This window comes from Heloderma suspectum, chromosome 10 (genome assembly GCF_057233095.1).
Source record: "Heloderma suspectum isolate Gila_16-S chromosome 10, 16-S_ref, whole genome shotgun sequence".
In the NCBI taxonomy this organism is placed as follows: domain Eukaryota; kingdom Metazoa; phylum Chordata; class Lepidosauria; order Squamata; family Helodermatidae; genus Heloderma; species Heloderma suspectum.
In genome coordinates this window covers 28,491,186-28,518,949 of record NC_139467.1, presented here as the reverse complement: position 1 = coordinate 28,518,949, position 27,764 = coordinate 28,491,186, and the positions used below count along the sequence as shown (strand labels likewise).

Below are 27,764 nucleotides of genomic sequence, written 5' to 3'. Positions count from 1 at the left end.
GAACAATCATTTCTTTATGGTTGTCTTCCAGCTCATCTCTTCAACCATGAGGACTAAAAACTTTTAAAAGATGGGATTCCCAAGCAGAACAAAGAAAGTTCTTTGTGAACACACAAAAGGTGCCACACACCGAAAACACAGACCATACCTTGCACAGGATACCTCTCTCGAGCTTAAGAGCCAAAATGGAGACCACTTGGGTTATCTGCATTTAGCTAAAAAGGAGATATGACAACCAAGATGAATCCTGAGACCAACAATAACAATAAGGCAAGGGAAAGTGTGTGGGAGAGTGTCAAATGTGAATTACACAAGACCTCAATAATCTTTTGGGAAGCACCCTTAAATAGGGAGAAGTGCAGGATCAAAGGACAGTGAACAAGGCACGTTTCTGCTCCTTTTATTTTTTTAAAAAAACAGAACATCTATTACTTATTAGTTCAGCACCAACCACAAATGGTTCATTCTCTTCTCCTCTCCCCCAGGGATATGCAGTGCAGGGTCTCAGGTGCATTTATCCTGTATTCTGTTGTCTTTAAGTTTTTCTTGTGAGGGGAGAGAAGGTGCAACAGTCAAACAAGCAAGACCTGTTTTGAAGTTTACATAGCACTTTGAGCAGAAATCTGTAACAACCTATAGATTTAGTTCTGTTGCTAGACTTGGGAGTTGAGTTGCTGTTTCTGTAGATTTTTACAAGAACAACCCTGCATATATTATTTGGAGAGTCTTTTAATCTACTCACCTGAGTGCATGCCAATCTAATCCATGTAACTCAGACTTTGAGTAACTGGGGAAAAGGAAATGTGTCTGTGTAGACAGGAACTTGGCAGAGGTCATATTGGTACTAAGCACAAAGGCACACGCAGCAACTCTGTACATCGTTTTACTGAATTGCAGCTCTAATCTTGTCTAGTCCAAAAATTAAGTCATATTTCTGTCATGGTATCTCAATGGTATCTCCCCTTAGGCCTTGATATCGTATTTCAACTTGCAATCTAAACAGATATAGCTTTAACCTAAATCCCGCAGGAAGCCCAAGGCACTAGCATTCTTCCACGTGTCAAGTTTTCCCAGATGAGATACAGTGGCAATGAACCTCAGCCACATCACACAGTGCCTCACGCTTGGGATAGTTTGATTTTTTTAATCAGAAAAACAACAGAGTTCATCGTTGCATAAGCAGAAATGCCCCATACCACCAACAAAACCAGTCCTTAATATCAAAGAAACCATTACTGCAATGTAAACCGGGTCTGGGATTAGAAAATACCTGCCTTGTCAATACAAAAACGCATACCACATTAATGCTACTTGCTTGACTGCAAGGATCAACTTTGGTGTTCAGATAATAGTAGGGCTACAGCTCCCAGAGATGTCACTTATTAAACTGAGAAAGACCAGAACTAGCCAATGAACTAAAAGCTGGAAAGCCTTGTTATAGCTCAATATGCCTGCATTTATTCCTCATTGCAGCCTCCTCACTGCTATGTACAAGCATTAAAGCAGCAGCCTACACACTAAGAACTAAGGGGCCAAGAAGTGATGCTCAACAGGATCTCACGTTTATTATTGAGAAGTGATTAATGGTGAAAGAAAGGCAGTGCCCATTCCTCATTGGCTTAACAAGAAAACTGAAGAAACATTCACTACACAGTTTACAATATTTTTTTTTCTTCCAAAATTAATTTTCCTGTAAACAAACAAGTTTTTACCACTGTTCTCAGCCTTCAAATCAAATCAAGCCAGACTTAATCTGTAATCCATATAATGCACAAGAACAGAACATTTCTTAGGACTCTTCGTATTTGACTTTTGAGAAAACGAACCACCCCTCAGACACGACCTTGTAGACAAATTCCATTCAAATCTTCTAGGCATAAAAAACTCAAATTCTTCATAAAATTCCTCTTTCAGTCCATGGAAAGAAGTTACTCATTCCACTTTCCATGGTGGATGTCCAAAAGAAAGTCACAACTCGGTGTTCCAAGTGCAAATGTCAAAAAAAAAAAAAAAAACCCAGGGGAAGAGGAGTTCAGAAGGCCAGGAAACCAGGGAAGAGGCAGGTTTAAAAATTAGAGAAAAAAGGCATATGCCACTTGCGGACTTTAAAATCCGATAACATAGTAAAAAGACAAAAAACAAAGCGTATGCTCTGAAATCACAACCAAAGCCAAAAGAAAGGGGACAGTTTTCACCTCTACTCTACCTAGAAGGGGATTTTTTTTGTTTTTGTTTTTTAAGTCCTATGTCTCTTGTGAAATTCCAATACGTTTTTTAAACTGTAAGTTTATAAGAGTTTGTATGAAGTCAATGAATTAAGTCCTAATTCTCTCTGGTGTCGTTTTTCTTCCTTTCTGAAAGATATCCAAGATGCAACATCTCTGCTGCAGTCTCTGTGGAAGGGCCCAGTGTTTTACTTGACACGGCCTTGACGTTCCTATTGGAAGGAGAGAGGGAAAAGGAGCGGTTAATGGATGACAGTTTTATAAAACTTTTATATTATTTTCACTGTTATATAGATCAAGGGCTTATGATGGACATTCAGCTGAGTTAAGCCAACTTTTAATATTCCAAATATAGCTATATTATGCTACGTCAAGGATGGGCAGCCCCTGCCGCCCCCATCCCAGAATCCTTAAAAAAAAAAAGAAGACTGGCAACCGTTCACAGCTTACATTTTATATTTACCTCCCCATTTGATAATTTTACCTCTGAAAGAAGGAAGTTAATGTGGTTTAATCCAAACGTCATTGCTCCTCACCACCGGAAAGTCACTCTTGCAGGCCACTCAGGCTGGTATTGCAGCGGAGGTGAGGAGGCACCAAGATTGTTTACTACTGACTGCAGAATGACAGAAAGCAACATGCATTCCACCTAAAAGATCAAGGCTAAGCAGCTAACTAGTGGTATTTGATGAGGAGTGGAAGAAAATCCCTCAGCTACTCAGGGATGAATGATCCCTTCAAGCTATTCAGAATACCATGCCAGTTGGTTATCCAATGTTCATATCAAGGCAGGGATGACAATAGACTCTGCTCCCACATAAAGCAGAAGGAATGTAGAGGTAAGTGTTACTTTGCAGATCAATCCAAAGTTTAAGGGAAATTGCATTTGACATCACCAATAGGTGGGTTATGTAGTGATGTTTTAAGTCAGGGGCGAATCACAGAAGGCCCACAAGCTACATGCAGCCCCTGCCGCATATGGAGGTTTGCTACCGGATCTCAGCAGCAAGCTGCTATGGAAGGCTAAAACAGACACATCTGGCTTGAAAACAAGCTAACTTTGCATGTTTGGGCCTTCCGCAGCCGTTTGCCACTAATGTTCGGTGAAAAGCAGCCAGGGTTTTGCCACCTCTGAATTAACAACAGGACAACTGCAGCCTGCAGGAGCCTCCAGGAGGTTGAAAGTGGCCCCTGGACACCCCCTTCCAAAGTTGTCCACCCCTGCTTTAAGTGTCACAGATGATTACCTGGACACAAACTTTGAAGTCTTATAACTGTATAGCTAATCAAGAGCCAGTGTGGTGTAGCGGCTAGAGTGGTGGACAGGAACTCAGGAGACCCCGGTTCAAGTCTCTCACTTGGTCATGAAGCTCACTGGGTGACTTTGGGCCAGTCACCGACTCTCAGCCTAACCTACCTCACATGGTTGTTCTGAGGATAAAAGGTTAGAGGATCATGTACACCGCCTTGGGCTCCTTGGAGGAAAGGCGGGATATAAATATAACAAAGCAGTGAACAGTTCTCCAGAGTTCCCATTTCAATCTCTTCCCATTTTGTGATGACCGCTGGATGGCTCTACACAAGGCTATCTTTAAAGGCAGTAAAACATACCTTCAACTAGTACAGACTGCTTCCACTCACTTATTAACAGATACTTGTTAACAGAAAGTTTCATACCTGTTCTGAAACATCTGCATTGTTTACTGGTTTGAGACACATTCAAAAGTTCTGGCTTTGATCTTTCAAGATCTATATGGTCTAAGCTTTATCTCAAGAAATTCCTGCTCCCATATGAACCCTTAACAGTTCTTCCTAGGCTCTGATCCATCTTTCCATGAGTCAAAGTTAGCTTCTACTAGAAGCTGTTAACACTCCCTTGAGAAGCCCAACTGAATTCTTTAGCTCTTGTTTTGGAGACAAGTGAAAATATATTTATTTGACCAGGCATTTTGGATTTAACTGGAAGTATGCTTTTACGGTTTTTGCTTTAGTTGTTTTATTAAAATTGTTCTATAATTTACATATGAAATTTATTTTTAAAAATATTTTTATTTACAACATTTATATACTGCTCCATATCTAGACAGATCACTCCACAGCTAGACAGATTCTGGAGCAGTGAACAATAAAAGATAAAAATATAATATAAAAGAATAAAACTCCATATTAAAAATAAAAAAAAACAGAATACTGATAAAAACCATGGCTGAGCAGTCAAGTAAAGCTTCCTGAAATAAAGATGTTTTAAGGAGGCACTAGAAACACACAGTGTTGGCACCTGCCTGACCTCCAGAGGCAGAGAGTTCCATAGAAAAGGGGCCATCACACTGACTCTTCTCCTGGTGGGCTCCAATCAGGCCATAGGTCCATGCAGAACCACCAGGAACATGCACTCTGATGACCTCAGTGACCACGTAGCTTGATAAAGGAGAAGGCGCTCTCTCAGTTATCCTGGTCCAAAGTTGTTTAGGGCTTTATACACTAGTATCAAAACCTTAAACCTGTCCGATAGCAATTAGGCAGCAAAGGAGTTGCATGCTGAAAAGGGGCAGCTCCTGACGACAGCTGAGCTGCTACATTCTGCACTAGCTCCAGCTTCTGGAGCAGCCTTAAGGACAGCCTCACATAGAGTGCACTGCAGTAAACCAGTCCTGAAGTTTCTCACACACCTGTACCACTGTGGCCAAGCTATCCCTACCCAGGAGAGGCCGTAGCTGGCGAACCAGCTGAAGCCAGTAAAAGGCACTCTGTAAAAGGCCCTAGCCACTTGGGCCTCAAGCGACAGTGATTGATCTCGGAGTACACCCCCCCCCCCGGGCTGATCTTTCAAAGGGAGTGCAACCCCATCCAGAACAGGCAACGAGCCTATCTCCCGGACTTGGGAACCACTCACCCACAGGGCTTCCATCTTGCCAGGATTCAGCTTCAGTTTACTGACCCTCATCCAGCCCATTACTAAGTCTAGGCATTGATCCAGGACCTGCACAACCTCTCCTGACTCAGATGTCACAGGGAGGTAGAGCTGGGTGTTATACTGACGGCACTTCGCTCCAGATCCCCTAGTGACTGCTCCCAGTAGCTTCGTATACATGTTAAACAATATTGGGGACAAGATGGTAACCTACAGCACCCTGTAGCTCAATTGCCAAGAGGCCAAGGAATAGTCACCCAGTGTTACTCTCTGAAATTGGCCCCGCAGGTAGGACTGGAACCACCGTAACACAGTGCCTCCAGTACCCATCCCACAGAGTCGATCCAGGTGGATACCATGATCAATGGTATCAGACGACGATGAGGGGTCAAGCAGAATTAACAGGGTTGTACTCCCCCTGTCCCTCTCTTGATAAAGGTCACCCATCAGGGCAATCAATGCTGATTTGGCCCCATAACCCGGTCAAACCCCAGACTGGAATGGGTCTAAATCATCAGTATCCTCCGAGACTGCCTGCCATTGCTCTGCCATGACCCTCTCAAGTACCTTCCCTAAGAAAGGAGTATTTGTGACTGAGCAGTATTTGTCTAATACCACTGGGTCCAGAGTGGGCTTCTTCGGGAGTGGTCACACTACTGCCTCCTTAAAGACAGCAAAGAAGCATTTACCACTCCCTAGGCCCACCCAGTCATACCCCCTCAGCTAGATTTCATTAGCCAGGAGGGACAAGGATCGAAAGGGCACGTGGTCGGTGACATTGCAGAAAGAACCTTGTCCACATCATCAAGCCACAGAAGTGAAACTGATCCTACAAAATTGGGCAGATGGTGGCATCAGACCCCTTGACTGGAACTGCACTAACAACAGCATCATGTTCGCCATGGAGACAAGTGATTTTGTCCTCAAAGTGCAATCCCCAGGGCCCCATTTGCTGGGGAGAACATTAACAGCCCCAGACCACCCAGAAGAGCTCCACTGGACAGTTACTCAAGGATGCAATGGAGGCAGCAAAATGAGCTCTCTTTGCTGCTCGCACCACCACACAATAGACATGATTATGTGCTCTAGAGTGTGCTCAGTCATCTTCCCCTCAAGTCTTACGCCATTAGTGCTCTTGCTGACATCCAGCCTGTTTCACTGATTGCAGCTCTCTAGTATACCAAGGAGCAGAAGGGGTTTTACAGAGTGCAGAGGGCACTCAGGTGCAATCAAGTCAATGGCCCTTTGTATCTCACTGTTCCACAGTGAGACTAGGGTCTCAGATGGATCACCACCTCTCTCCACTGGAAAATCCCCAAGAGCATTCATAAATCCATTGGATTCCATCAGTCTCCTGGGGCAGATCATCCAAATGGGTCCCCTGCTCCTGCAGGAGGGAATTAATGCCATAAGTTGAAATCTCACCAGGAAATGGTCTGACCGGGACAATGGGGTTACTCCCGCCCACCCAATTTCCAAACTACTCATCTCACAGCTTGGAGCAAAAACCAAATCAAGGGTATGCCCCGCTTCATGTGTTGGGCCGATGACAAACTGAGACAGCCCATGGTTGTCATGGAGGCCATGAAGTCCTGAGCTGGAGCTCCAGGGACAGCCTTGGCATGGAAGCTGAAGTCACCCAGAACCACCGTCCTGGATTCTTCCAACACCATACTTGAGACCACTTCTGCTAGCTCGGTCAGGGAAGTTGCTGGGCGTCAAGTTGGGTAGCATGGCAGCACTAGCCCCAATCCCTCTCTATGGCCTAACAGCAGGTGCAACCCCCTCAAGGCCCGTTCCAAGGTGGAGTGGTTTCCCGGTAAAAGAGATGGAAGTTCTGTAAGCTACAGTGACTCCCCCCTGCCCCCAGCCTATGTTGGTGCTGCACCGAGTACCCAGGTGGGCAGAGCTGAGCCAGGTCGATCCCACCCAGCTCACCCATCCAAGTCTCAGTAATAAACGCCAGATCGGCCTTCTCATCCCCAATTAATTCATGAATTAGCACAGTCTTATTGCAGACCGACCTGACATTAAATAGCAGCACCACAAAACAAGAGGGCTCAGTAGATGAGCTACCAGATACATGAGAGCTAAGAGAGGGGGACAGAAGAGGAACAGTGTATAAACATCTGTAACCCATTCTACTCTGATGTCCCAATACCCTTCTCCTGCCATATCTCCTGTCCCAAATCACTGGAATAGAAGTACTGCCTCCATGGGTCCCTGTGTCAAAGTTTCCCAAGCACATCCTTACCACACCAGAACTATCCACACAGTCTCAACACCCACTCACAACTCAAACATACCCTCAATCATTTTAAAAACTCATGCACTCCATTCACCCAAACAATCACACACAGCCAACCTAGCACAGTCAGTTTATAGCTTGTGGTTATAACCAGCAACTAGTCACATCTAGGACATCAGGCTTGCCAACCCACCAAGCAACATAAAGAACTAAAGCACACATTTTAGTCTAGATAACTCAATGTTGGGAATGTATTCAAAGGTAGTACAGAAAAGTAGCAAAAGTATGTGTAGAGTGCAAACATATTCTCTGATTCTATCTTTCAAGACAGTATTTCTTAAGCTTTGCTCACAGAATAATTTTCCTTTACTCCAATCAGTAGCTCTCTACACCTGCTACAGCCAGAATTCATCCTTTAGCATCCATAAAACTAGATAATGACCGGCACCAAATAAGCTTAAGTATCTTGCCCTATTCCACATCACTTATTAGCATCTTTTTGGCAGACTAATGACCTGCAGCATGCAAATATGCATCACTTATATAATCAACTCACAAATGTCAGTCTGACAAGGTTTTATTTCAGTTAAAGTAAGGATTACATTCTGTATGCTTGGAGTGCAACAAGGCTGGGGGTACTCCAGAAATATGCTCTCCTGAAGATATGAAGCTGGTTCTGAGGAGTATTTGTTTACTGGTAACCATTCAAATGCAAGACTCGCAAGGCAGTGTGCAACAAATAAAGCTCAAGAGAATTTTATGTTATGGGGCAACACGTGAATGTAATAAATCTAATAATTAATTAATTTAATAATAAATTAAGAACAGCTATTAACATGCTTCAATTCTTGGTCAAATATTTTAGAAATCTTCAACTGGCACTAAAAAGGACATCAAAGTTGGTGCCAAGCAAGCTTGTCTGGGGAGAACATTCCATGTACAAGGTTCCATGACAAAAGAGGCCTCTCTCCAGTCACCACCTACCTTGTTTCAGATGGCTGGGGATTCAAGAAAGCGGGGGGGGGGGGAGCTTCGATGATAAGCAAAAGGTTTAGGCAAGTTTGGAAGAAGGTAGCCCTTCAGTAGCCAGGTCCCAAATACATAGTGTTTATGAGCAACAGCTAGGACTTTGAATTTTGCCTGAAATGGACCAGCAGCCTCTGTAGGGGCAAGATATGTTCCCCTATGGCCAGCCCCAGCTAGGATCCTGACAACCGTATTTTGTACCAGCTGAAATTTCTGAGAAGTCTTTAAAGCCAGCCTCACGTACAAGTTGAAATAATTTGTTCCGGAGTTTACCCAGGCATGGATAATTGGCCAAGCTCTGTCTGTCCAGTTTAAGTTCTGGAATTGAGTTGACACAGTTCACCACTCCAACAGTGGATTCAATTTGTTGTGCAAACTGCTTGTAGTTATCATGAATATCCAGATCATCTTGAAAGTTCTATTATGTATTAGGTCTAACAATCTTTTAAGCAGTGTATAAGAAGCTTACTCCTGATAAAATCACCATATGAGTTCGATGAATTTACCATAACCTGAATGCACCTCAAGTCACTGTCGTACAGCACCTAGAAAGCAATTCATGGTATTAGCTTTCATTGCACTGAGAACAGCCTTGAAAACAACCATCGTGGCACAAATCACTTGCTATTTTCCTGAACCTGCTACTGATGCACACAAGAGTTCTCCCTCTTCCAGAAGAGAGAAGGCATGTACGCTATCAATGCAAACAAGACCACAGATTGGAAGCCAAACTAAAATGCATCTTCCTACGAGTACAAGGTAACTGACAAGATAATATAAACCTATAGGACCTATACGTTTATCAGTCATCTTGTTGTGATAATTGTACTGTTCAGTTAATACAGCAGCTTGGTCCACATGTAAACATTAAACTATGTTTTGGCCATTGGGACTAGGGTTTGAGGTTACATGCTTCCTCCCTCCTCCGCTCACATGATCCAATTTCAGGAAGACCATAATTTGCAACAACATCCAAAACTGGTCAGCTGATGTTTTGCCTCCAAACAGAATTGGAAACCTACTATAGTTGCACAAACCAAAAACTTCCTTCTCTGAGCATGCAAGGGGAAATGTGTGAACCCAAGGCATAGCCCCAACAGCCAAACTATGGTTTTCATATTACTGGCAAATTAAGCCAATAGCTTTCATCCAAAGGCGTATTTGATCAACTGGAAAGCACTTCTGCTTCTTTTATTTATAAATGAGTTGCTTTTTGGACCACATAGGGTCAAGGCAGGCCCCCAAGTTCTGCCAGCCACCCGAATTACTGCTGCCCCCACACCATATTCTATAGGGTCTGAGTGGGCCAATCCTTAGGAGAAGCTTGAGGGAGTTGGGCTGTAGTGGATGGGGAAGTATCAGGAGTGCCATCTTGTGTAAAGGGAAGTGCTTTCCACTCACACAAACACCTTTGGATGAAAGACAATGTATGGCAATTACCATCATGTAGATAAACTAAACATCTAACTAGAACAATGGCACTTATGCCTCTTAAATAAAACCCCATCAATGCACTTACGAATTTACCTTTCACAAACTGAACAGGGCCACAACGTTTTGTGCAGGTTACTTTTTTCCATAAGTGAAAGGTTACCCCAAGGAGATGCTGTTTATAAAGCTTTAAAGAACTGTAAGCATTAATACACTTTTCCATGCAAGTTATTTTAGATCTACATTAGACAAACAATACTGGTCATGGTCAAAACACTGAGTTAATAGAGGGGAAGAAGAGAAGCTGTAGAAGATTCAGATTGAAAATGCAGTAAGAAAAAAAAGTTAAATTACCTGCATTTGTATCTAACCCAGTGGAGAATATCACACCAATTTTATATCAATATTCACTTACAATCTCCGTGCAGATATTAACCTTTAAATCCCTGAATGATTTGGAATAAGGTTACCTGAAGGATCATCTGCACTCACAGGAGTCTACCTGGACCGTAACATCGGTCACAGAGACCCTGCTCAGACCCACCAGTAAGTACAATCAGGCTGGTGGTAACATGAGATAAAGCCTTTTCAGTGGGAGCCCTTTACCTCTGGAACTCCCCTCAAGAAGTGTTTGTCCACCTCCGTATTTTCTTCCAGGTGAGTCCAAAAAGCTTTATTCCAATCTAGCTTTAGACAGACAAGTTCTTGTTTTATACCATTTTTAGAAGTTTGTGATATGCTGATTTTTGCTTTTTTATGCTGCTCTTTTAATCAGAACGTGTTAATATTTAGTTAGTGACACTAGTTTTTGTATTTTTTGTTTAATTTATTGTGGGCTGCCTTAGGATTTTTTTTTCTCTCAAGACAGCATAAAAGTTTCCAAAATAAAAATATTAAAGTGGCAGACATGGATGGGGGTTATTCTGACTTTATCCTTACAACAACTCTGTGAGGTAGCTGGGAGTGACTGGCCAAGGCCACCCAATGAGCCTCATGGGCAAGGGAAGATACAAACCTATCTCCCCAGCCAAAGTCCACTCTAGCCAGTACATTACACTGGCTCTCTTTTGTTACTTCCGTGTCTGAAATTCTGTGCAGTGGCTTCCCTGTTCTGTTTATGTTTTTCTTCATGACTTTCTTCATTCCCTTGACTCAAGAGATGACCTGCATACCTGCGTTGTCCAAGGACTAAACATCACACAGAAGATACATGAAAATCTGGCTTTTTTAATGGGAAACAGCCACTGAAGGCTGGCTATCTGGGCAGAGGAATACAATGGGGGTGAGTGTTGCTTACCCTTTCCCTTCCTCGCACTTGTCTACTCTAATTACCCTTCCTAAACTGCTTTTCTTCCTGCAGGATAAAAAAAATGAAGATGACTCGCAGTTGCTTTTCAGTTTAAAAACATCAGGAGATTTTTCACACATCTCCTCTGTAACTTCTAATCTAACTCCTGAACAAACCAAGAGGCAGGTTAGCAGCCCCTCAATCCCACTGCTCTCATTCTCCCAATCACTGCCTCCAAGGCTGGTTTTCAGTTTTTAAAACACTGTGAGAGTGCATTATGTCCAATTTAGCCTGAGACTAGCCCTCTATTAGCAACCTGCATGACTTTACTTTCAAAGTTTTACCACCCTGAGTTTATACCATGAGGAAGTAAAACAAATGGACAAGATTATATCAGCAACTCATTAAGGCAAGGGCTAGGCAACATTTCTGGCCTGCAGGCACCTCTTTTGAAAAAGTGTCCTGGGCACCACCGCAAGTTGCTGTGGGGCTAAAATATTAGGAGTGCCTCCCTCCTCTGGCTTCTCTTGTCCTTCCTCAGCCATTGTTTAGCAAGGAGCTCTGGTCCCCGCCCCCCCATTAAAGTCAATGGAACGATATGTTCTGCTGACTTTAATAGAGGTAAGGGAAAAGGGTGCCCTATGAAAAAATGACTGGAGGGGAAAGCACACCCAGTGTCAAGGACCCTGTTGCCCTTAGGGTCTTTTGCAGGGGATGGACTTTCCCTCACCCCCACCAAGCCCTTTTGAGGCAGGTCACCCTTTTTCTCACCTCTGTTGAAGTCAGTGGAGCGATATCACTCCATTGACTTTACCAGAGGTGGGGAAAAGTGTGCCTTGGAGGAGCAGTGGGGGATCTTGGTGGGTGCTGGACTGCCAACCCCTGCCTTAAGGGGATTGAGGCACCGAGTACTGACATCACCCTAACTGAATTTCAGGCATTCTCAAGATCAGGAATGGACACAAGCTTTCTGAACCATAATAAAATTTTATTAGGATTCTGAAATTTGCCTGCTTACTGTTTGCATGAACAGCACAACTGGCTTGGATAAGACTATATTATTCAGGGATAAAGATCCAGCCCTTTAAATCTAGCCCCAATTGGTACCCATAGCAACTGGCTTGAGGACTAAGAACAAACTATTGTGGGGGGGGGGGGGAGAGAGAGCATCCTGCTTGGAAGACTAGTATTCTGCACGGTTTGATAGCCAACATCAGGTTTTTCTCTCCCTTGTTTATTTTATTTGCCATCTTGTGCTATTTTATTGATTTCTACTGATTGGTTGTAAAGTCTTGTCATCTGGAGAATATTTATGCAAAAAGTTGTGGGAGAAATTTAACAAATAAAATTAAAATAGCCTAGAAGAAAAGCTTTATTCCTTAAGAAAACACCTATAGGAAATGGAAAGCTTCTCTCAAGAGGCCCATCTCATCCAGACAGCTCCCGTACCTCCACATCTGCTTTTCTAGGTACCTAAATAGCTGCTGAGGCTAGAAAAACTTTGCCAAACTTACTATCATTATTCCTCTGGGCTACTCACCTTCTAACATCTTCAGAGGGGAAAAAATGAATGCCTGTTACAAGGCTTAGCAAACCCATCTGTAATGAATCACGCTTTTCAGTCATTCTCACATTCTGTGAAATACTAAAGGGTACTAGATAAGATGCCAATATAGCACATACAAATTAATGTATCAACACCACCCTTTTTGCACAAATTATGCTTAGGGTAACATTGCAGTGGCCTGTGTCTGCTTTGAATCAGGAGTATAGACAACCTAGAAAGCATCCACCACAGATCTACAGAAAAAATCCATCTCAAGATGCTAGAAAACATAACTTTATTTTCAATAAATAAGGAACGTATCTCAAGTTGCTGGAAAATAACTTTTAAAAGATTACTGAAAGTTTATTTTCCAGCAACTTGAGATGGGTTCTCTCTGTAGATCTCTTCTGAATCAGGAGCAGCAGCTACAAACGATCCAACATTTGCTCCAAAGGTTAGCTACCCATACTTAGAACTGAGTAGTATTTTGTGAGTGATAAACCCAATGCTGGGGGTAGGGGATAATTAATGCCAGGAACCTGATCAGTATCGACATTTTACAAGTCCTGGATGACTTGTAAATCAAGTCATTTATTTGACTTGACCAAAGATCCCATAATCACATTTTGAAATGCTAGTCTCTCAACACCCAGCTCAATTTTGTACTTACTGTTGACCATGGCTGGTCTGATTTACATTATTCAAGTGCCTTTCTGGACAGCAAAACACTGCAAAATGCAAATCTTTATACAAATCCTTAAAGCTTAAGTAGTATGTTTTGCTTAGACAAAGTTCGAAGTGCTAAGGAAATAGACCCAATATGATCTTATAAATGTAAGATGTCATTTCTGTAATTTGTGATTTGGCGATAACCTATGGCCATTCCAATGCCAGCAGAATCAATCTCATGGCAAATGTACATTTGCCATTATGCAACAATTTAAACATGTTACACAAACATTTGTAATAATGCAAATACAGAAGTTCCTTTATTCAACAGCTAGTGACAAGCCTGTGGAAGCAATATGCACCAGCTCATTGGAACAAGACTAAAGTACTGGTTAGCAGCAGTTTAATCAGAGATTTTGTTAGATAGACTTTTTAAAGATCAGAAGAGGATATATAGACACACCAGCAAAGCAGAACCAAGACTGTAGCTATGTCAGAATTTCAACACATTTCAAACATTTTAGCCACTAAGGACAAAGTAATGTGCATCCTGCCCTATACCATGTCAATACCAAATCCCATCGATTTCAGTGGGAGTTACTTCCAAGTAAATTGTTTTAGGCAGAGATGGCCACTGGCAGCCTGTGTCCTTGTAATGCTGACGGAGTCCAGCTCAGTGGTAGAGCACATACTTCACATGCAGAGTATCCTAGGTTCAATCCCCAGAATCGTCAATTAAATGAACACGTAATAGATTGGAAAGGCTTCTGATAGGAGACTGTGGATAGCTGCTGCCAGTCAGAGTAGATGATACTGGGCTAGATGGACAAATGGTCTGGCCCGGTTTAAGGGAAAGCAGCTTCCAACATTCCTATGATCTACCTTCTTTATCTGCCCTGTTAATATTACCAAATTTTAATCAAGACCTGGTTAAAAGTTTGATCGTTTTTGGTTTTGTAAGTGATGTCCCAGATATGGTGCTTGCGCTCCATAAAACTGAAGTTCTTACAGCTAGGCGGAGTCTAAAGCCTCAACACACATGAAATAATTAGTTTGTGCAGCAAAATATACTTCTAGACCACAAAAGACTGGAAAAAAATCAAGTGGCCTCTGAGAATACGGAATTGGCCACCCCTGGATTTAAGATTGCAGCCCTAATTTCTAACTCCTGGTATGATGCTACAGTTTTATAGAATATTGTTATATATCTACAGACTTTCGAAAGTACACATTTTTCCCCAATACTGCAGTGCTACTTTTACACAGAAGTTACAGTAATAGCAGGTGAATCCCAAACCAATGAAACAATTGTAGCTTTAAAAAAAGTTACATATCAGCCAAACTGAAATACTAAAGGTTCACGAACGATGTAGAAACTCTTAACAACTTGTTGCAACCATGGAAATAAAAAAAGCCTCTTAAAAATAGGGCCTCTGCCACAAAAGACAGCAACAACCTTATGCCATTTACAGATGTGTGGGCATTTAAAATAATCAGTATTTTATCATGCATATGGGAATACTCCTCTAGTAGCCAAGTGGAAAGGTTAAAGTGTATGACACTGCCACAGGATACAAATATTAATTAAGTGCTAGCATCCAGCAAAACTGAAAGCCAGCTCCTGCTTACTAAAGGGGTTCTAAGAGACAGCAATCATACAACTATCAATCACCTATTCAAACTTCTCATAATATGTATGCTGCATCCAAAACTAATGTGCTGAAGACTGAATGCAAACCAAGCCACTTCTTTTAATGTACTTTGCTACAGACTGAGGCCCTGCTTTGCAATCTCGAGTGTAGAATGACTGTACTGACTTTTTAAAAAAATCATTTTGCTTAGATAGTAGTCTAGGGACACAAATCTTCTTCTGCTTTTACTTGTCCGTATGACTTGGTGGCCTACTGTTCAGAAGTCAAACATTCCATCAATATCTTATGCATGCCCAAAGTAGTTCCTTGGATCCTGGCCTATGCCTCTACTTTCCATTGATTAGTGTCTTATCAACCACTCAAAAAGCAAGACTACCCTCAGCACATCCTTTAGAGATCAAGTTAATTTTATTGCTTGAGCCAAAAGGCCATAACAATTGGGATACATACAATTTTTTAAGTATATAATGGAGGAGTCATATCAAACGTATGGACTGAGAAACAAAAATACAGCTACTTTCAACATTTAATAATCATTCAGGTTACACATGGCTACAAGCACCCTCTTCCAGGCTTCTTGTGAGATCAATTTGAAAAAAAAAAACTGTGTTCCAATATAATACACTTATGTGCTACACAAGTTTCTCAAAAAAGGTCTGCTAAATCAGTGGATGTGATTCAGGTGGCAATTTCAGATGGTAGTTCTGCAATGTATAGCTACAGAGCAATGACATCCCTTCCCCCCTTTCAAGCTTACATGTGGACTAGTGTTCATGGTCAGCTCTATCCCATACAACCACATTTAACTCCCCTTTGTTGCTCTTCCCTACCAAATCCTAGCAGTTAGGCAAGTTACCTTTTTCACATTTTCCTCCTCCTCCTGGCGTTTCTCATAGTGTGAGAAGTCATCAAAGATGGAAGTGGTGTGCTTGTAGGTAGCAATGATTTTCAGCACCTGCTTAGCCTTTTCCAGAGGCACCTCCTGAGTGTCCCTGGAGTTGGTCACTGGTTTGTTCTCATTGTTCTCTAGGCGAATGTGCCGCAGTTGGCTGTTGGGAACGTCCTTCACAAAAATCCACCTGACATCAAAGCGTCCCTTCCATTTGTCCTGGGACCACACGCCTGCGCATGTGTTGTAGTCCACAGCAGATTTCATTTCTGCAACTCCGCAGAAATGACCACTGCCATTGACACTGAACAGTAAGTAAACAGGACCTTTTCCGTTCATGGAGCGGTATGCAGCATCCAGTCTCTTATTACCATGCTCTGTACTGCACCAGATGTTATATTTAATGGAACGATGGATATCATCCTCGGAGTAACTCTTGATGATGAAAACCCGACCATGTTTTGGGTTCCAGTCAAAATCCTTAGGGTTATAGTTGTTGATGGATCTTAACTTCTCCAAGACTGGGTGTGGCTCCAAAGGTGCAGAACCAGAAGTGGTTTGAGATTGTCCAACTGCATTACCATCCACTCCATTTTGACCAAACCCACTGCCACGATTGCGAGGTGCAACCCACCGGGCAGGCTGAGCTGCCTGTTGCTGCACTGGCAGCTGAGTTGGTTGGGGTGGTGGAGGCGGCAGAGGTTGTGGCTGTTGTCCTACTGAAGGCTGCACTGCTGGTGGGCTGTTACTCATCGGCTGACCCATTGGTTGGGGAGATATTTGGGTTGGTGGCTGACCAATATTCTGAACTAAAGCCTGGGAAGGGTTCTTTGCCACTGGCCCTTTGTTATCCCAAGTTCCAATATCCATGTTGTGTTTTATGGGAGGCGGTGGAAGACTTGATCCTGCAATGCCATTCTTGGTCTTCAGCTTGGGCTGCTGTTTTGCAGGTTTGCTGGCAATATCAGCCCAAGATGCTGGTTTTGGAGGAGCAATGGTAGCTGGGGGCAAACTGTTAGAAGCTACGATATTACTGGCAATGGACCCACTGCCAACAGCAGAACCAACAACTTTTGGAACACTGCTTGCTACATCAGTGCTGCCTAGCTTCAAGGCTGCCATCCCTTGGTCTATGGTATTCATGCCAGGTGCCTTATTTAGTGTCTCACTGGCAAAAGCAGACTGTCCATCAATCATGGCTCCACCCAACGAGCTTGGAGCATAAGCATAGTTGCTACTGTATCCAGAACTTTGAGTTGACTGCCCCTGAGAACTGTTATTGCCCCAAGCTGAGAAGTCAATCCCACTTGGAAAAAAGTTAAAGCCATGCTGTCCAAGAAATGGTGTACTGCCAAGGGCCCCTGGCTGTCCAAACATGGCATCTGGGAGAAAGTGAGGCTCCCCATTGCTTAGCTGTCCATAAGATGTTAAGTAGGGCATGGGTGGATCACCCCCAGTAGACCAAGCAGCTTCACCCAAAGAGTACGAGAATCCAATGGATGGACTGTAATAATTCGGCAGGTAGGAATCCGACATTGCAGTGTATGCGTTGTTCTGGAACAGAAAAGAACTGAATAGTTAGAACAGCACATTGCAGTACGTAAACTTTATTAAATGCCTTCACAGGCCTCTTCTCCATATCATTCTTCCATGGCAGAACTATTCACTGCAATCTGTAGCTACCACAAATAATGATTTTAGAGCAGTGAAAATGGGGTCTTCCCACATTTTACCCAGACCTCAAAAAGAAATTTCAAGAAGTGCCCTCAGCATAGAAATACCCACTTGTCTAATAAGTAGGTGGGTTTGCACTTTAACTTACGTAGCATTTTGTTGAGTATAGGTGGGTGGTGGAATGTACAGCAATATCAGTTTTAAGTAAGCTACCTCCCCAAAAGAGCTAATGACTTTTTAAGCAGTTACATATTTGTAGTTGGACCAACAAGTTAACCATCACATGTTTCAGAGACTTGCAACTTCTGAACTAGGTCATCCAAAAAAGCATTACCACCTATGTCCCTTAGAAAGTAGATTAGCTCTTGGATATTAAAATCTTTCTGCTTCCTAAAGCATACTGTTTTACAGCACATAAGCCACTCATATGGATTTTATCTCCTGATAATTTGTATGACTGCATGGCAATCCAATTCAAACAACTCAAGTTCAATCTGTGTTGAAAGCATTGGTATATATTAGGTTTACTCCCTGAACATTCTAACGTACCAGTAATTCTTGAAGCATTTAATTATTGCTCTTTTCAAACCACTATGCTAACATAGAATCATAGAATAGTAGGGTTGGAAGGGGCCTATAAGACCATCGAGTCCAACCCCCTGCTCAATGCAGGAATTCAAGTCAAAGCATCCCTGAAAAGTGGCTGTCCAGCTTCATCTTGAATGCCTCCAGTGTGGGAGAGCCCACTACCTCCCTAGGTAATTGGTTCCATTGTCGTATTGCTCTGACAGTCAGGAGGTTTATCCTGAAGTTCAGCCGGAATCTGGCTTCCTCACATTCATACTCGCATTCAAAGCAGCGTAGGTTCTTAAGGACTACAGTATGGGCCAATGATACAATGAATCAAAATCGGTCGGAATACTGATACCAATGAAGTACAGATAGCATCTAATAGGGTTCTGATGATGCCTATTATTGGGTTAGCATAGAGATGGAAAACAATTTTTGGCCTGAGGGCTGCACTGCCAGCAGTGGACAGGACTGGAGCCCAAAGGTTAATAATTCAAACAGAATGAAGAAAGCTAAGGCAGGATTCAGTTCTTGAAACTTTATTTTTCTGTCTAAAAAATTCTGTACAACTTAAACTGATAGGCATTGTTCAGACATTTAAAAATCTAAATAGCTGGTTGACTTTTCCAGAAGCAATTGGGTACTAGTGATTTCAGCATATTTCACCAATAATAAAATACAGCCTGCCCATCCACCTTAGTGGGCAAGAAATCTTTAACTGTGTTCCCCCCTCCGAGTCCAAGTTGATAACTTACTATGATGCCAAATAAAATGTATCTACTTTGCAGTTTTATGTACAATATCAAGCATTTTAAATGGTGCCTGTAGTTTAAATACATTACACCAGCATTAACATAACTTTTAACAAAGAACTTCCAAAATTAATCCAACATTATTTCCCTTCGTTTCAAAGTTGAGTGCAGTCACACTAGATTTAGTAGGCACAGTTCAGAGCTTCTCCTGTGCAAGCCACACTGAAATGTATGGACGTTGCTCTGCTGGACAGCTCCAATGAATTTTCACATGCCTTGTGAGGGTTGTGCCCTTTGTTTTCAAATGATCCCTTGCCAGTTTCAGAAGTTCAGTTTATATGTATTCTGCCCTTCCACTGAGAAGTCTAAAACAGTATTTTAGCTTAACACCCACCCTAGAAGTAGGTTAGGGTGAGAGATAAAGTGATGTGCCTAAGGCCACTCTCTAAGTTTCAGGTGGCAACTCTTGATTTGCTCAAGAATGAAAGACCACAGGTAAGTTATTTGATCACTCAGCTGTAATGCACAAGATGTCACCTCATATCTTCAGAAACATTCCTTCTACGAAGAAATGTTTTCATTCAAGTATCTCGCAGCCCAATTTACCTGTTCAGTACACCAATTTAAAGGGCTATTCATTTCCCCCACTCTATGAACTGGGAAAAGCAATACGCTATGCAGCTCTCTCCGACCAGAATAAATCTACATTCAACAAGTCTCAGATTCTAATGCCATTTAAACTAAGAGCCCAAGCATATTGGGCACCCCACTCAAAAGAAACCACCATCACATCACTCTGCGCCTGGGACCAAGTCCCACCACTGCACCAAAGGAGCAGCAGCCACTGTAGCACAGGTGAGCTGCTCAAAGGGCTTTTGGAGGAACAATGAGGGGTCACATAGCTTTCTGAAGGATCAGCAGAGTAGAGATTTAATATAAATAAAAACATTACGTCACTGAAAACAGGGCTACGCTTTATGAGTGAGCAAACAGTGGCCAGAAGCTATAGCAAGCGGAGTGCTTTCTTTGTATTTAAGTGCCTAGTTCAATGGGAGGGCAATACCCCTACCGCATCAACCAATGGGAGGGGACAAACACCTTGCAGAGGGTGTGTCATGACTCTGCAATTTATTGGCTCCAGATGGGAGACAAACAGTGACTGCAGGGGGGTGTCACTCACTCCTGAGCACGTGTTTGCAGATTCAGAACAGGAATTCTTCAAGTGGTGGCAGGAACTACTCAGTAAGCAAGAAGGCCACACCTAACGACTTTAATACCCCATTGCCTCTCTAGCACTACATGTGCACAAAAGAACATATGCAGTTGTGTGCGCACACATCTGCACACTCATCCACCAGATGGTTTGTTGAATATAGAATAAGTTTAGAATAGCAAGTTCAAAAACTTAGTGGCAGCTTTGGCTTGCACAGCTGCATCTGTAGCTGTTTGCAGCATTTTCTTTTGTTGATAAACACTCAGCTGAAGGCAGGCATAGGACTGGGCTGCAAAAGTGCTTTAGGGAAGAGATCTAATTCATCCACACAATAAGTCTATGAGGTAGGCTCATTAATGGTCAAATGCCACACACTGTACCATATTAGCTGTTACTACTCAATGAATGAAAAGTCAGCAATTTCACCCTCTAGCTCCTCCAACTATTCTGGTTGATTCAAACTTATTTAAGTGTTCACTTAGGCCTGAACAACATATTAGAGAGATGTAGATTTGCAGCAGCCATGTGTTGTAACATTTAGTTGAAGATGCATAATACAACAGTGCTTGGATTGCCAACCCACACTCCACCATGGGTACCACTTGGGCATGGAGGCAGCAACTGAGTATAATGTCATGTCATTCATCATCTTTAACAATTGTAGGGTGCAATCCTATGCAGGTTTAGACAGAAAAAAAGGCCTACAGCTCCCAGCATGCCCAGCCAGCATAGCTTTATGAACATTACCAAGAAGAGGGAAGTACGGCCTCTGCTTTTAACTCACACACACCTCTAACTCAGACATTCTTTCCCCATGCGTAGCTTGGGCCTTGTTAGGGCTCCAAGTTAAATATAATCTAGCAGATTCACCAAAGGATTTGTATTTTGATAGAACCAGGTAAGCCAACTACAGATCCTTTTTGAGAGACTGAATTGATCACAATGCACTAATGATGAAGGAATAATTTAAAATAAACTCGCTTCGACCAAAAGCAGCTAAGTCAGTCTTGCACTGGCCTTCAAAGGCCAAACTTGTGCAGCTCTGCTGTGATCTGAAAGTCTGGTTCATTAAACTCATACATCAACTGCATGGTTGGCATCACATTAAACACTTATCGCAAAATGATAATTTTATAAGTTTTTCTTTTAGGAAATGCACTTCAAGAACCAAAACAGCTCCCCAAAGGGCCAACTGCTTTAACGGTGTAAACAAATCGCTTAAGCCTGCCAGAACTCTTCCTTATACCATGAACAAACAAGAGGCCTTAACTGCATAACTGAGCATAACTACTGCACACGAAGACGATGAAATGTTAAATCTTAATTGAAGTTAATTATAAATGGATTCCACCACCACCTACACAGATTAGGCAAGGATGTAAACTGATGGCACTGAGCTCATGGCAAGAAGCAACTCCCTTTCTCCAGCTCATTAGGGCAATGGACCAGTGAGGATGGCTCACCCATAGAGTCAAATTTATGCCAGAACTCTCAGAGGGAAGGGATGGAGTAAGATACACCACAGATCTTGACAAATGTGTCAATTACCTGGCCAAAACCCAAAAATACTAGGCTGATTTTGACCAAACATTACTACACGGTATCCTCACACTCTGCTTAACTAGCACAAATTAGGTTTACAAAGGACCTAACTGCTTAACATGGAGCGGTTAGTGCAAAGTTGGTGCTCTGTTCCTAGCAATGCCAACTTACCAAGGGGCAAATTTCTATGGGCTATGATATAGCAGCAGTGAAATCGCCTTCCTTTACCAATGCCTAAGTTAATGACCTAGTAACACTGGGTTATCTATACCCAAACACAAGCTTCCTAATATTCATTTGACATCTACTTTACAGATAAAGCATTTTTTCTTTAAGCTTGAATGCAGACTAAGATGTTGACATTTAAGAGGCTTGGTTCATCTTTTTGGACTTTTTCCCCCACCAATGGTAAGTGGGGTGATTACTATGAACCAAGCTGCAAGTAGGACCCACATGCATATCTTTTTATTACTGACAAGCAGTGAAGAAACTGGGCAATAATTCATTTTGCAAATTTTCCCTGAAAGGGAAAATAGAGATGAGGTAACAGGGCAAAAAGTCAGCATTATTAAGTACAAATCATTTAAAGCTGTCCAGCACCATGCCCTCCTTGAGCAACCTGGGTAACCCCAGCCAATTGTCACCCTGTCTCCAACAGGCTGCCAAGTGGCTGACCGCTCTATAACTATAGATGTACCCAGATGTCTATCAGTTTCCTGGATCTCTGTAAGTCTACATTTCAATCAGATATAGCACAAAAACTGTTCTTTGGACCTCTATCAATTATTTTTGTCTTGAAACAGATAAGCAACAGCAATCTACTAGATCACATGGTTTTGCTATCACAACTTCGATGACTATCAGATATTTACAGAGCTACTCAAATGGTTCTACGGATTCCTGGCAGGAAGCTCCTAAAGAAAGGCTATAACACCCCCACTCCCACCTCCCTGCAACCTTCCATATGAGGCATCATAACATCCCACCCTCTCCTGATTAACATGTATATATACACAAGGCCACTAAGCAAGTTCAAGTGAAGACCTGGCGTGAGGTGCCATAAGTATGCTGCCAACACCCAGCTCTTTCCTTTTCATCCGACCCAGGTCCTGCAGTCAGTTTACTTGATATCCAGGGCAAGTGGGGAACAGGATGCAGACAAGCCAACTGGAGCTGAAGCCAATAAAAATGAGGTAATAATGAGTGACTGCAGGAAAATAGGAACATCCAGCATGTTTGGGGTATAGTCTGCCCTGGGTTCTTCAAGTTTACATAAATGGAATGTTCCTAGATCTGTTGATACAGCTGCAGCTTCAGTGGCATGAACAGCTTTCATGAAGTCATCAGTTGAAAGCTACCCCTTCTTCCTGATTCAAATTTGACAGTCATCTCTTATGCCTTTGTAACTCTGAAGTTTGACTACTGCAATGCAGTTTACTTGTCTTTTATGACTGCTCAGAAACTACAACTAGTCTTCTGACAAGTCAGTAATTGGGAAGCACATTACAGCATGCTTTAGGATCCACATATACTCCCTGTGGTCTTCTGGGAGCAATTCATGCTCACAGATGCGGGAAATGCTCAGCTGCCTGAGGCTACCTTCACCCTACATCTGATCACACTCTCAAAGACTGATAAGCAATGTCCATATGACCATGCCACTCTGCACTAGAATCCACCATGACATACAGCAAAACATATTCTTGGACACTGCTCCACAATGATGGAATTCTTTCCCAACAATCCCAGCCAGAGTATGAACCTGCTTTTAGCAGCCAAAATTAAACTGAAATTCAAGTTTAGGGATAGGAGTTACATCTCAAAACTAAACGTTCAGCCATTCCTCCTTTAATCCACAAATAAATGCAGATGAAGACCAAAAAATGCTGTTCAGTAACACCACAGGTAAGAACACATGTTCAAAATGCATTCTACTAGGGTAAAAATTCCCTACTGAATATATGAATCTCATTAGAACTAGATTAAGATTCAAAGGCTAATTAGGGCAATGTACTTTGATTTTCGCTGCAAATCTAACACACATTTACTTAAAAGTCAGTCCCACAGAAATCAATGGTACTTATTTCTGAGTAAACATGATTAGGATAGAGCTGTTTAGCTAACCTGCAGTGCAATGCTAAGTATGCTTCCTCAGATACAAGTCCAAGTTCAATGGGATTTACTCCCTAGTAAGTGTGTTGAGGATTGTAGCACTGATCCCACTCAAGAGAATTAAATGCTTTATAGATCATACTCTAGTATTTGATTTTTACATCACTGCTACTAACTGATAAATATACATATTCCATTCTTCTTTTAGAAAGCTCAAAGCAGTTTACTCTGTGGATCTGTGTTGAGAAGGTTCTTGGGCAGGGGGGATTCTTTAGTAAATGCTGGGAAGTGTAACATGTTCCAAGGAAATAATCAGCATTCAAACATATTTATTAAATTCAGCTAAGTCAACTGCTACCAAGTGCTTCCAGCACAGTGCACTGCACATTTATAGATAAGTTACATGTGAACAGTTGTAAGGAGTTAGCAAGAATCACCATCAGTGAGTTAGCTGAATATAAAACATCAAGCCAAAGAAACACCCTGAAAGTTAAATGGTAGCAGAAAAGGGACTGATTATTGGAATGGTGCACTATTAGTAAACGAATAAGTACATTTTCTAGTACTCACCGGTCTGGCCTGAGGACTCAAGTAAGGTTCAATATCATCATCGTTTAATCCATCTTTCTGATGCACCGATCCATTTTGTACTAAAGACAAAAATTTGTAACGAGGATTACTCAGTACTAACATGAATGCTCTCAGTAGTTTATTTCTGAAAAGAGAAGCTGTTAATGCCTAACAAGAGATTCCCCTGCCCCCAACTCCACTGCCCCCTTATCCCACATGTATGGGGCTAGCTACTGCTCCTCCAGGATAAGAGAACATGCTCACTTTCCTTTGTGTTTATCTCTTTCAATGATGACCCCTGGCACTGAAAACAGGTTTGGGGGCTGACTTGCAAGTTTAGCATTGTAAATATATTGGTACTATTGGTAAAATACACTGGAATTCTCTTTACAGACTCTGCACTTAACCCAGTAAAGTTTAGCCTGTAGAAAATTAAAGAAAGACATGATAGCTATCTTCAAATATCTGAAGGGCTGTCATGCAGAAGATGGAGCAGATTTGTTCTCTGTTGCCCCAGAGAGGCAGGACTAGAACCAACTGAGTAGAAATTGCAGGGGAGCAGATTATGGCTAACAAATCAGGAGAAGCTTTCTAAGAGTAAGAGATGTTAGACAGTGGAACAGTCTGCCTTGGGAGGTGGTAGGCTCTCCTTGGATAGAAACATTTAAGCAGTGGCTGGCCATGTCTCAGGGATGCTATAATCGCATCTCGCATGGCAGATCCTGCACTGAACAAAGGGGTGGACTGGCTGACTTACAAAATCCCTTCCAACTATAATCCTAAACTTAATTAGTTTAATCAATAGGCACTTTCTCCTCATACCTGAACAGGCAATTCAACATGGAAAAAGAGAGGGAAAGCATGCATAAGTTTCAGAAGATTTTTATTCTGCTACTGATAGGACCCATAAAGTGACCCCTTGAATCTGTTAACTTCACAGACTATTCTCATTTCTACCACCTTTAAAAACATATCTGAACAGAGTTGCCTAGACATTAAAAGAAAATTTAAGATACATTAATATATTGCTCCTCCACCTCAATGTTCACTTATTTGCAAACAACTGTTAAGATTTAATGAGTCTGTTCCTTCTCCTTTAGTTGGAATTTCATAGGCCAGCTACGTAATTCCAGTTATTAACAACCACTGATTTTGCTTTCTGAAAAAGTATCCATTTTCACTTCAAAAGGTAAACTGTTAAACAAACTCCTTGTGTGCCCCTGTCAGGCTTCACCCCAAACCATTCCTTATTCTGTAGTAATCCAACTACAAATTGGGGAGAGAAGAGATATAGTCTGGAAAAAACAGGAACATGAATACTCCCTCAGTCCACTCTAACAGAATCAGCCACTGCCACCTTTTAACGTATATTTCACCCTGTTTTAACCATGACTCACTTCTGCAATTAGCTCGAAACGTTAATTCCCAGGCATCCAATTCCTTCATCGGCCAGATTAAAGGGGCCATTAGTATGCCACACTTTTCCTCTTACATGGGGAACTCATCACTATCATGCCATCAACTAATTTGACAATTTCAGATTTCCTTGCGCAAAACAGATGCACATAAACACCAGGTTTTAAACCCTATGGGCACAAAGTTTTAGAAATCTATGAGCACAGTTGCTTCCTACCAAGGGGACATAACATACATCCTACCAAGGGGGCACACTACTTAAGGCAGAAACTTCCCTCCCACGTTTGTTCGTGTGTGTGTGTGTTTTTTAAAGGCACACAAAAGAGTCGGATGATCGGGTGCTCATGCGGCAAGCCTCACCACGGTTCCTAGAAAGGTGACACAACAGGCGCGCGCACTCGCCTTTCAAAGGCGAAAGAAAGGGAGGCCTAACATTCAGGCTCGCCCCCCTCCCTCCCTCCCTCCCTCCTTCCTTTCTTCCCCCACCCATGATGAGGGAAATGAGGATCCAGCCCAAAACGGCCGCCCCCCGCCCCAATCGCCTCCTCCCGCCGGCGATCTCTCGCTCCCGCCACGGCAGCTCGTCACTCACTCACCTTTGGTGCCTTGGCCCTTAGGTCTCTGGAGCGGCGGCGACACGATGGCGTTGAAGAGAGAAAGCGGAGGGGAGAAAAGATGTAAGTCACGAGGCGGAAAAAGAAAAAGGCCCGACTGAGAGGGGAAGTAGCGGAGAGAAGAAGTCGAGCCCAGACTAGGCCTCTCAGCCTGCCTGCTGGCCTCGGGGAGGCTTCGGCGGGAGGAAGGCCGGGCCTGGCGGGGGTTCGTTCGAGAAGGGAGCGCCGCAAGGGAGGGAGGGAGCGCGCGTGCTTCCCCGTCCGTTTTGCGCCCCCCCCGCACTAGGCCTGAAGCCGGGGCCTTTCCCAGCGTGGCGCCCCAAGCCCGGGGCGCCTCTCCCCCCCTCCGACCCGTTTCCCCCCCTCCCTACCTGCTCCAAGAGGCTGCTGGCCGACATGGCTCTCCGTTCGGCGGCGGGGCGCTGAGGCGGGCTGCGCTGCGAGGTGAGGGGTGGGGGAAAACGAAGGGGCGGGGGTGGTGGCGGTAGTGGCGGCGGCGACCGCGGCGGCTTTGTCCGGGGAACGAGGAGGAAGAAGAAGCGGAGGAGGAGGAGCAGGCACACCGCGCGGCTCGTTCTCGGCTTCCTGGAGGACTCTGACTGGCTCGCCCCGCCCGCGGCTCCTCCCGCTGCTGCCGCCTGCGTCGACGCTCTAGCCGCGACCCTCTCCCACAGCCCGCCTCTCTATAGTCCTCGCCGGCCGCGCGCACGCAAGAGACGCAGGCAGGCTCGCGCGCGGCGGAGAGAGAATGAGAGAGCGAGCGGGCAGCGGGGCTGGGTGTCACGCGGCGAGGTAAAGAGCGCGCGCGCGCGCGCCTCTACTGAGCAGGCGCGGCGCGAGAAGGCAGGGGAGAGAATGGTAGGGTAGGTAAGCATGTGATTGGCCTTGGGGAAAGGGAGGGGGGGGGAGGGTTCGACAGCGCCCCCTTCAGGAAAGACGTGGGGAAATAAAAATTCTGCCAAGGAAAGGGGGGGGGGAGAGAAGGCTTTTAAAGGCACAGGCACCCATATATATCATAAATATTATGTATATATGCGCACGTGTGTGCGCGTACACACACGAAAGATGGAAAGACCAACAACAGAGTATTCAAAAATATATTTCAGCTAAACGTTTTGGCTTCCGCCCTCATCAGTAGTTAAATGAATATCGGGAGTGGCAGTTTGGGACCCCTGGACATGAAAGTTGTGTATATATTATGTATATATGCACATAATCCCCTGTCGCCATGGGGCTAGTAGTCTGAGAATGACTGGATAAAAATATGTTTGCCTGTTTCCCTTGCGACTGGAACAACTTTACACATTTAAAATAAATGTACTACAGATAAACCAGAAAAGGTGAAAACAACCACCCAAAATCATTTACCATTTCTTGAAGTTTGAGGTCAAAAACAAGTGATGTCAGATCAGGCGC

The 27,764-nt window shown here is 43.3% G+C and overlaps 1 protein-coding gene across 4 annotated transcripts; it reads right to left on the bottom strand.

The window, feature by feature from the left end:
* Window positions 1–384: 384 nt before the first annotated feature.
* Window positions 385–27,014, bottom strand: YTHDF2 (YTH N6-methyladenosine RNA binding protein F2). Of its 4 annotated transcripts, XM_084815705.1 has the most exons (6): window positions 26,720–26,978; window positions 26,331–26,355; window positions 24,319–24,398; window positions 22,681–22,809; window positions 15,853–17,439; window positions 385–2,437 (listed from the first exon to the last, which is right to left on the bottom strand). In XM_084815705.1, the coding sequence occupies exons 1-6, from the start codon at window positions 26,744–26,746 to the stop codon at window positions 2,414–2,416; spliced, it is 1,872 nt and encodes a 623-aa protein (XP_084671831.1). In that variant the 5' UTR covers window positions 26,747–26,978; the 3' UTR covers window positions 385–2,413. The 4 variants fall into 4 exon arrangements, with proteins under 4 accessions (XP_084671831.1, XP_084671834.1, XP_084671835.1 ...); XM_084815708.1 differs by lacking the exon at window positions 22,681–22,809 and having other exon boundaries at window positions 26,720–27,001; XM_084815709.1 differs by lacking the exon at window positions 385–2,437 and having other exon boundaries at window positions 13,650–17,439; window positions 26,720–27,014.
* Window positions 27,015–27,764: the final 750 nt, after the last annotated feature.

Excerpts from the sequence above, each read along its gene's own strand:
- YTHDF2 (XM_084815709.1), bottom strand. The coding sequence starts at position 26,746 with ATGTCGGCCAGCAGCCTCTTGGAGCAG. Across the intron at positions 22,810-24,318 it reads TGAGTCCTCAGGCCAGACCG|CTCCAGTTGGCTTGTCTGCA; the intron begins GTGAGTACTAGA and ends TATTGGCTTCAG. Across the intron at positions 17,440-22,680 it reads CTTATGGCACCTCACGCCAG|AACAACGCATACACTGCAAT; the intron begins GTCTTCACTTGA and ends TTTCTGTTCCAG.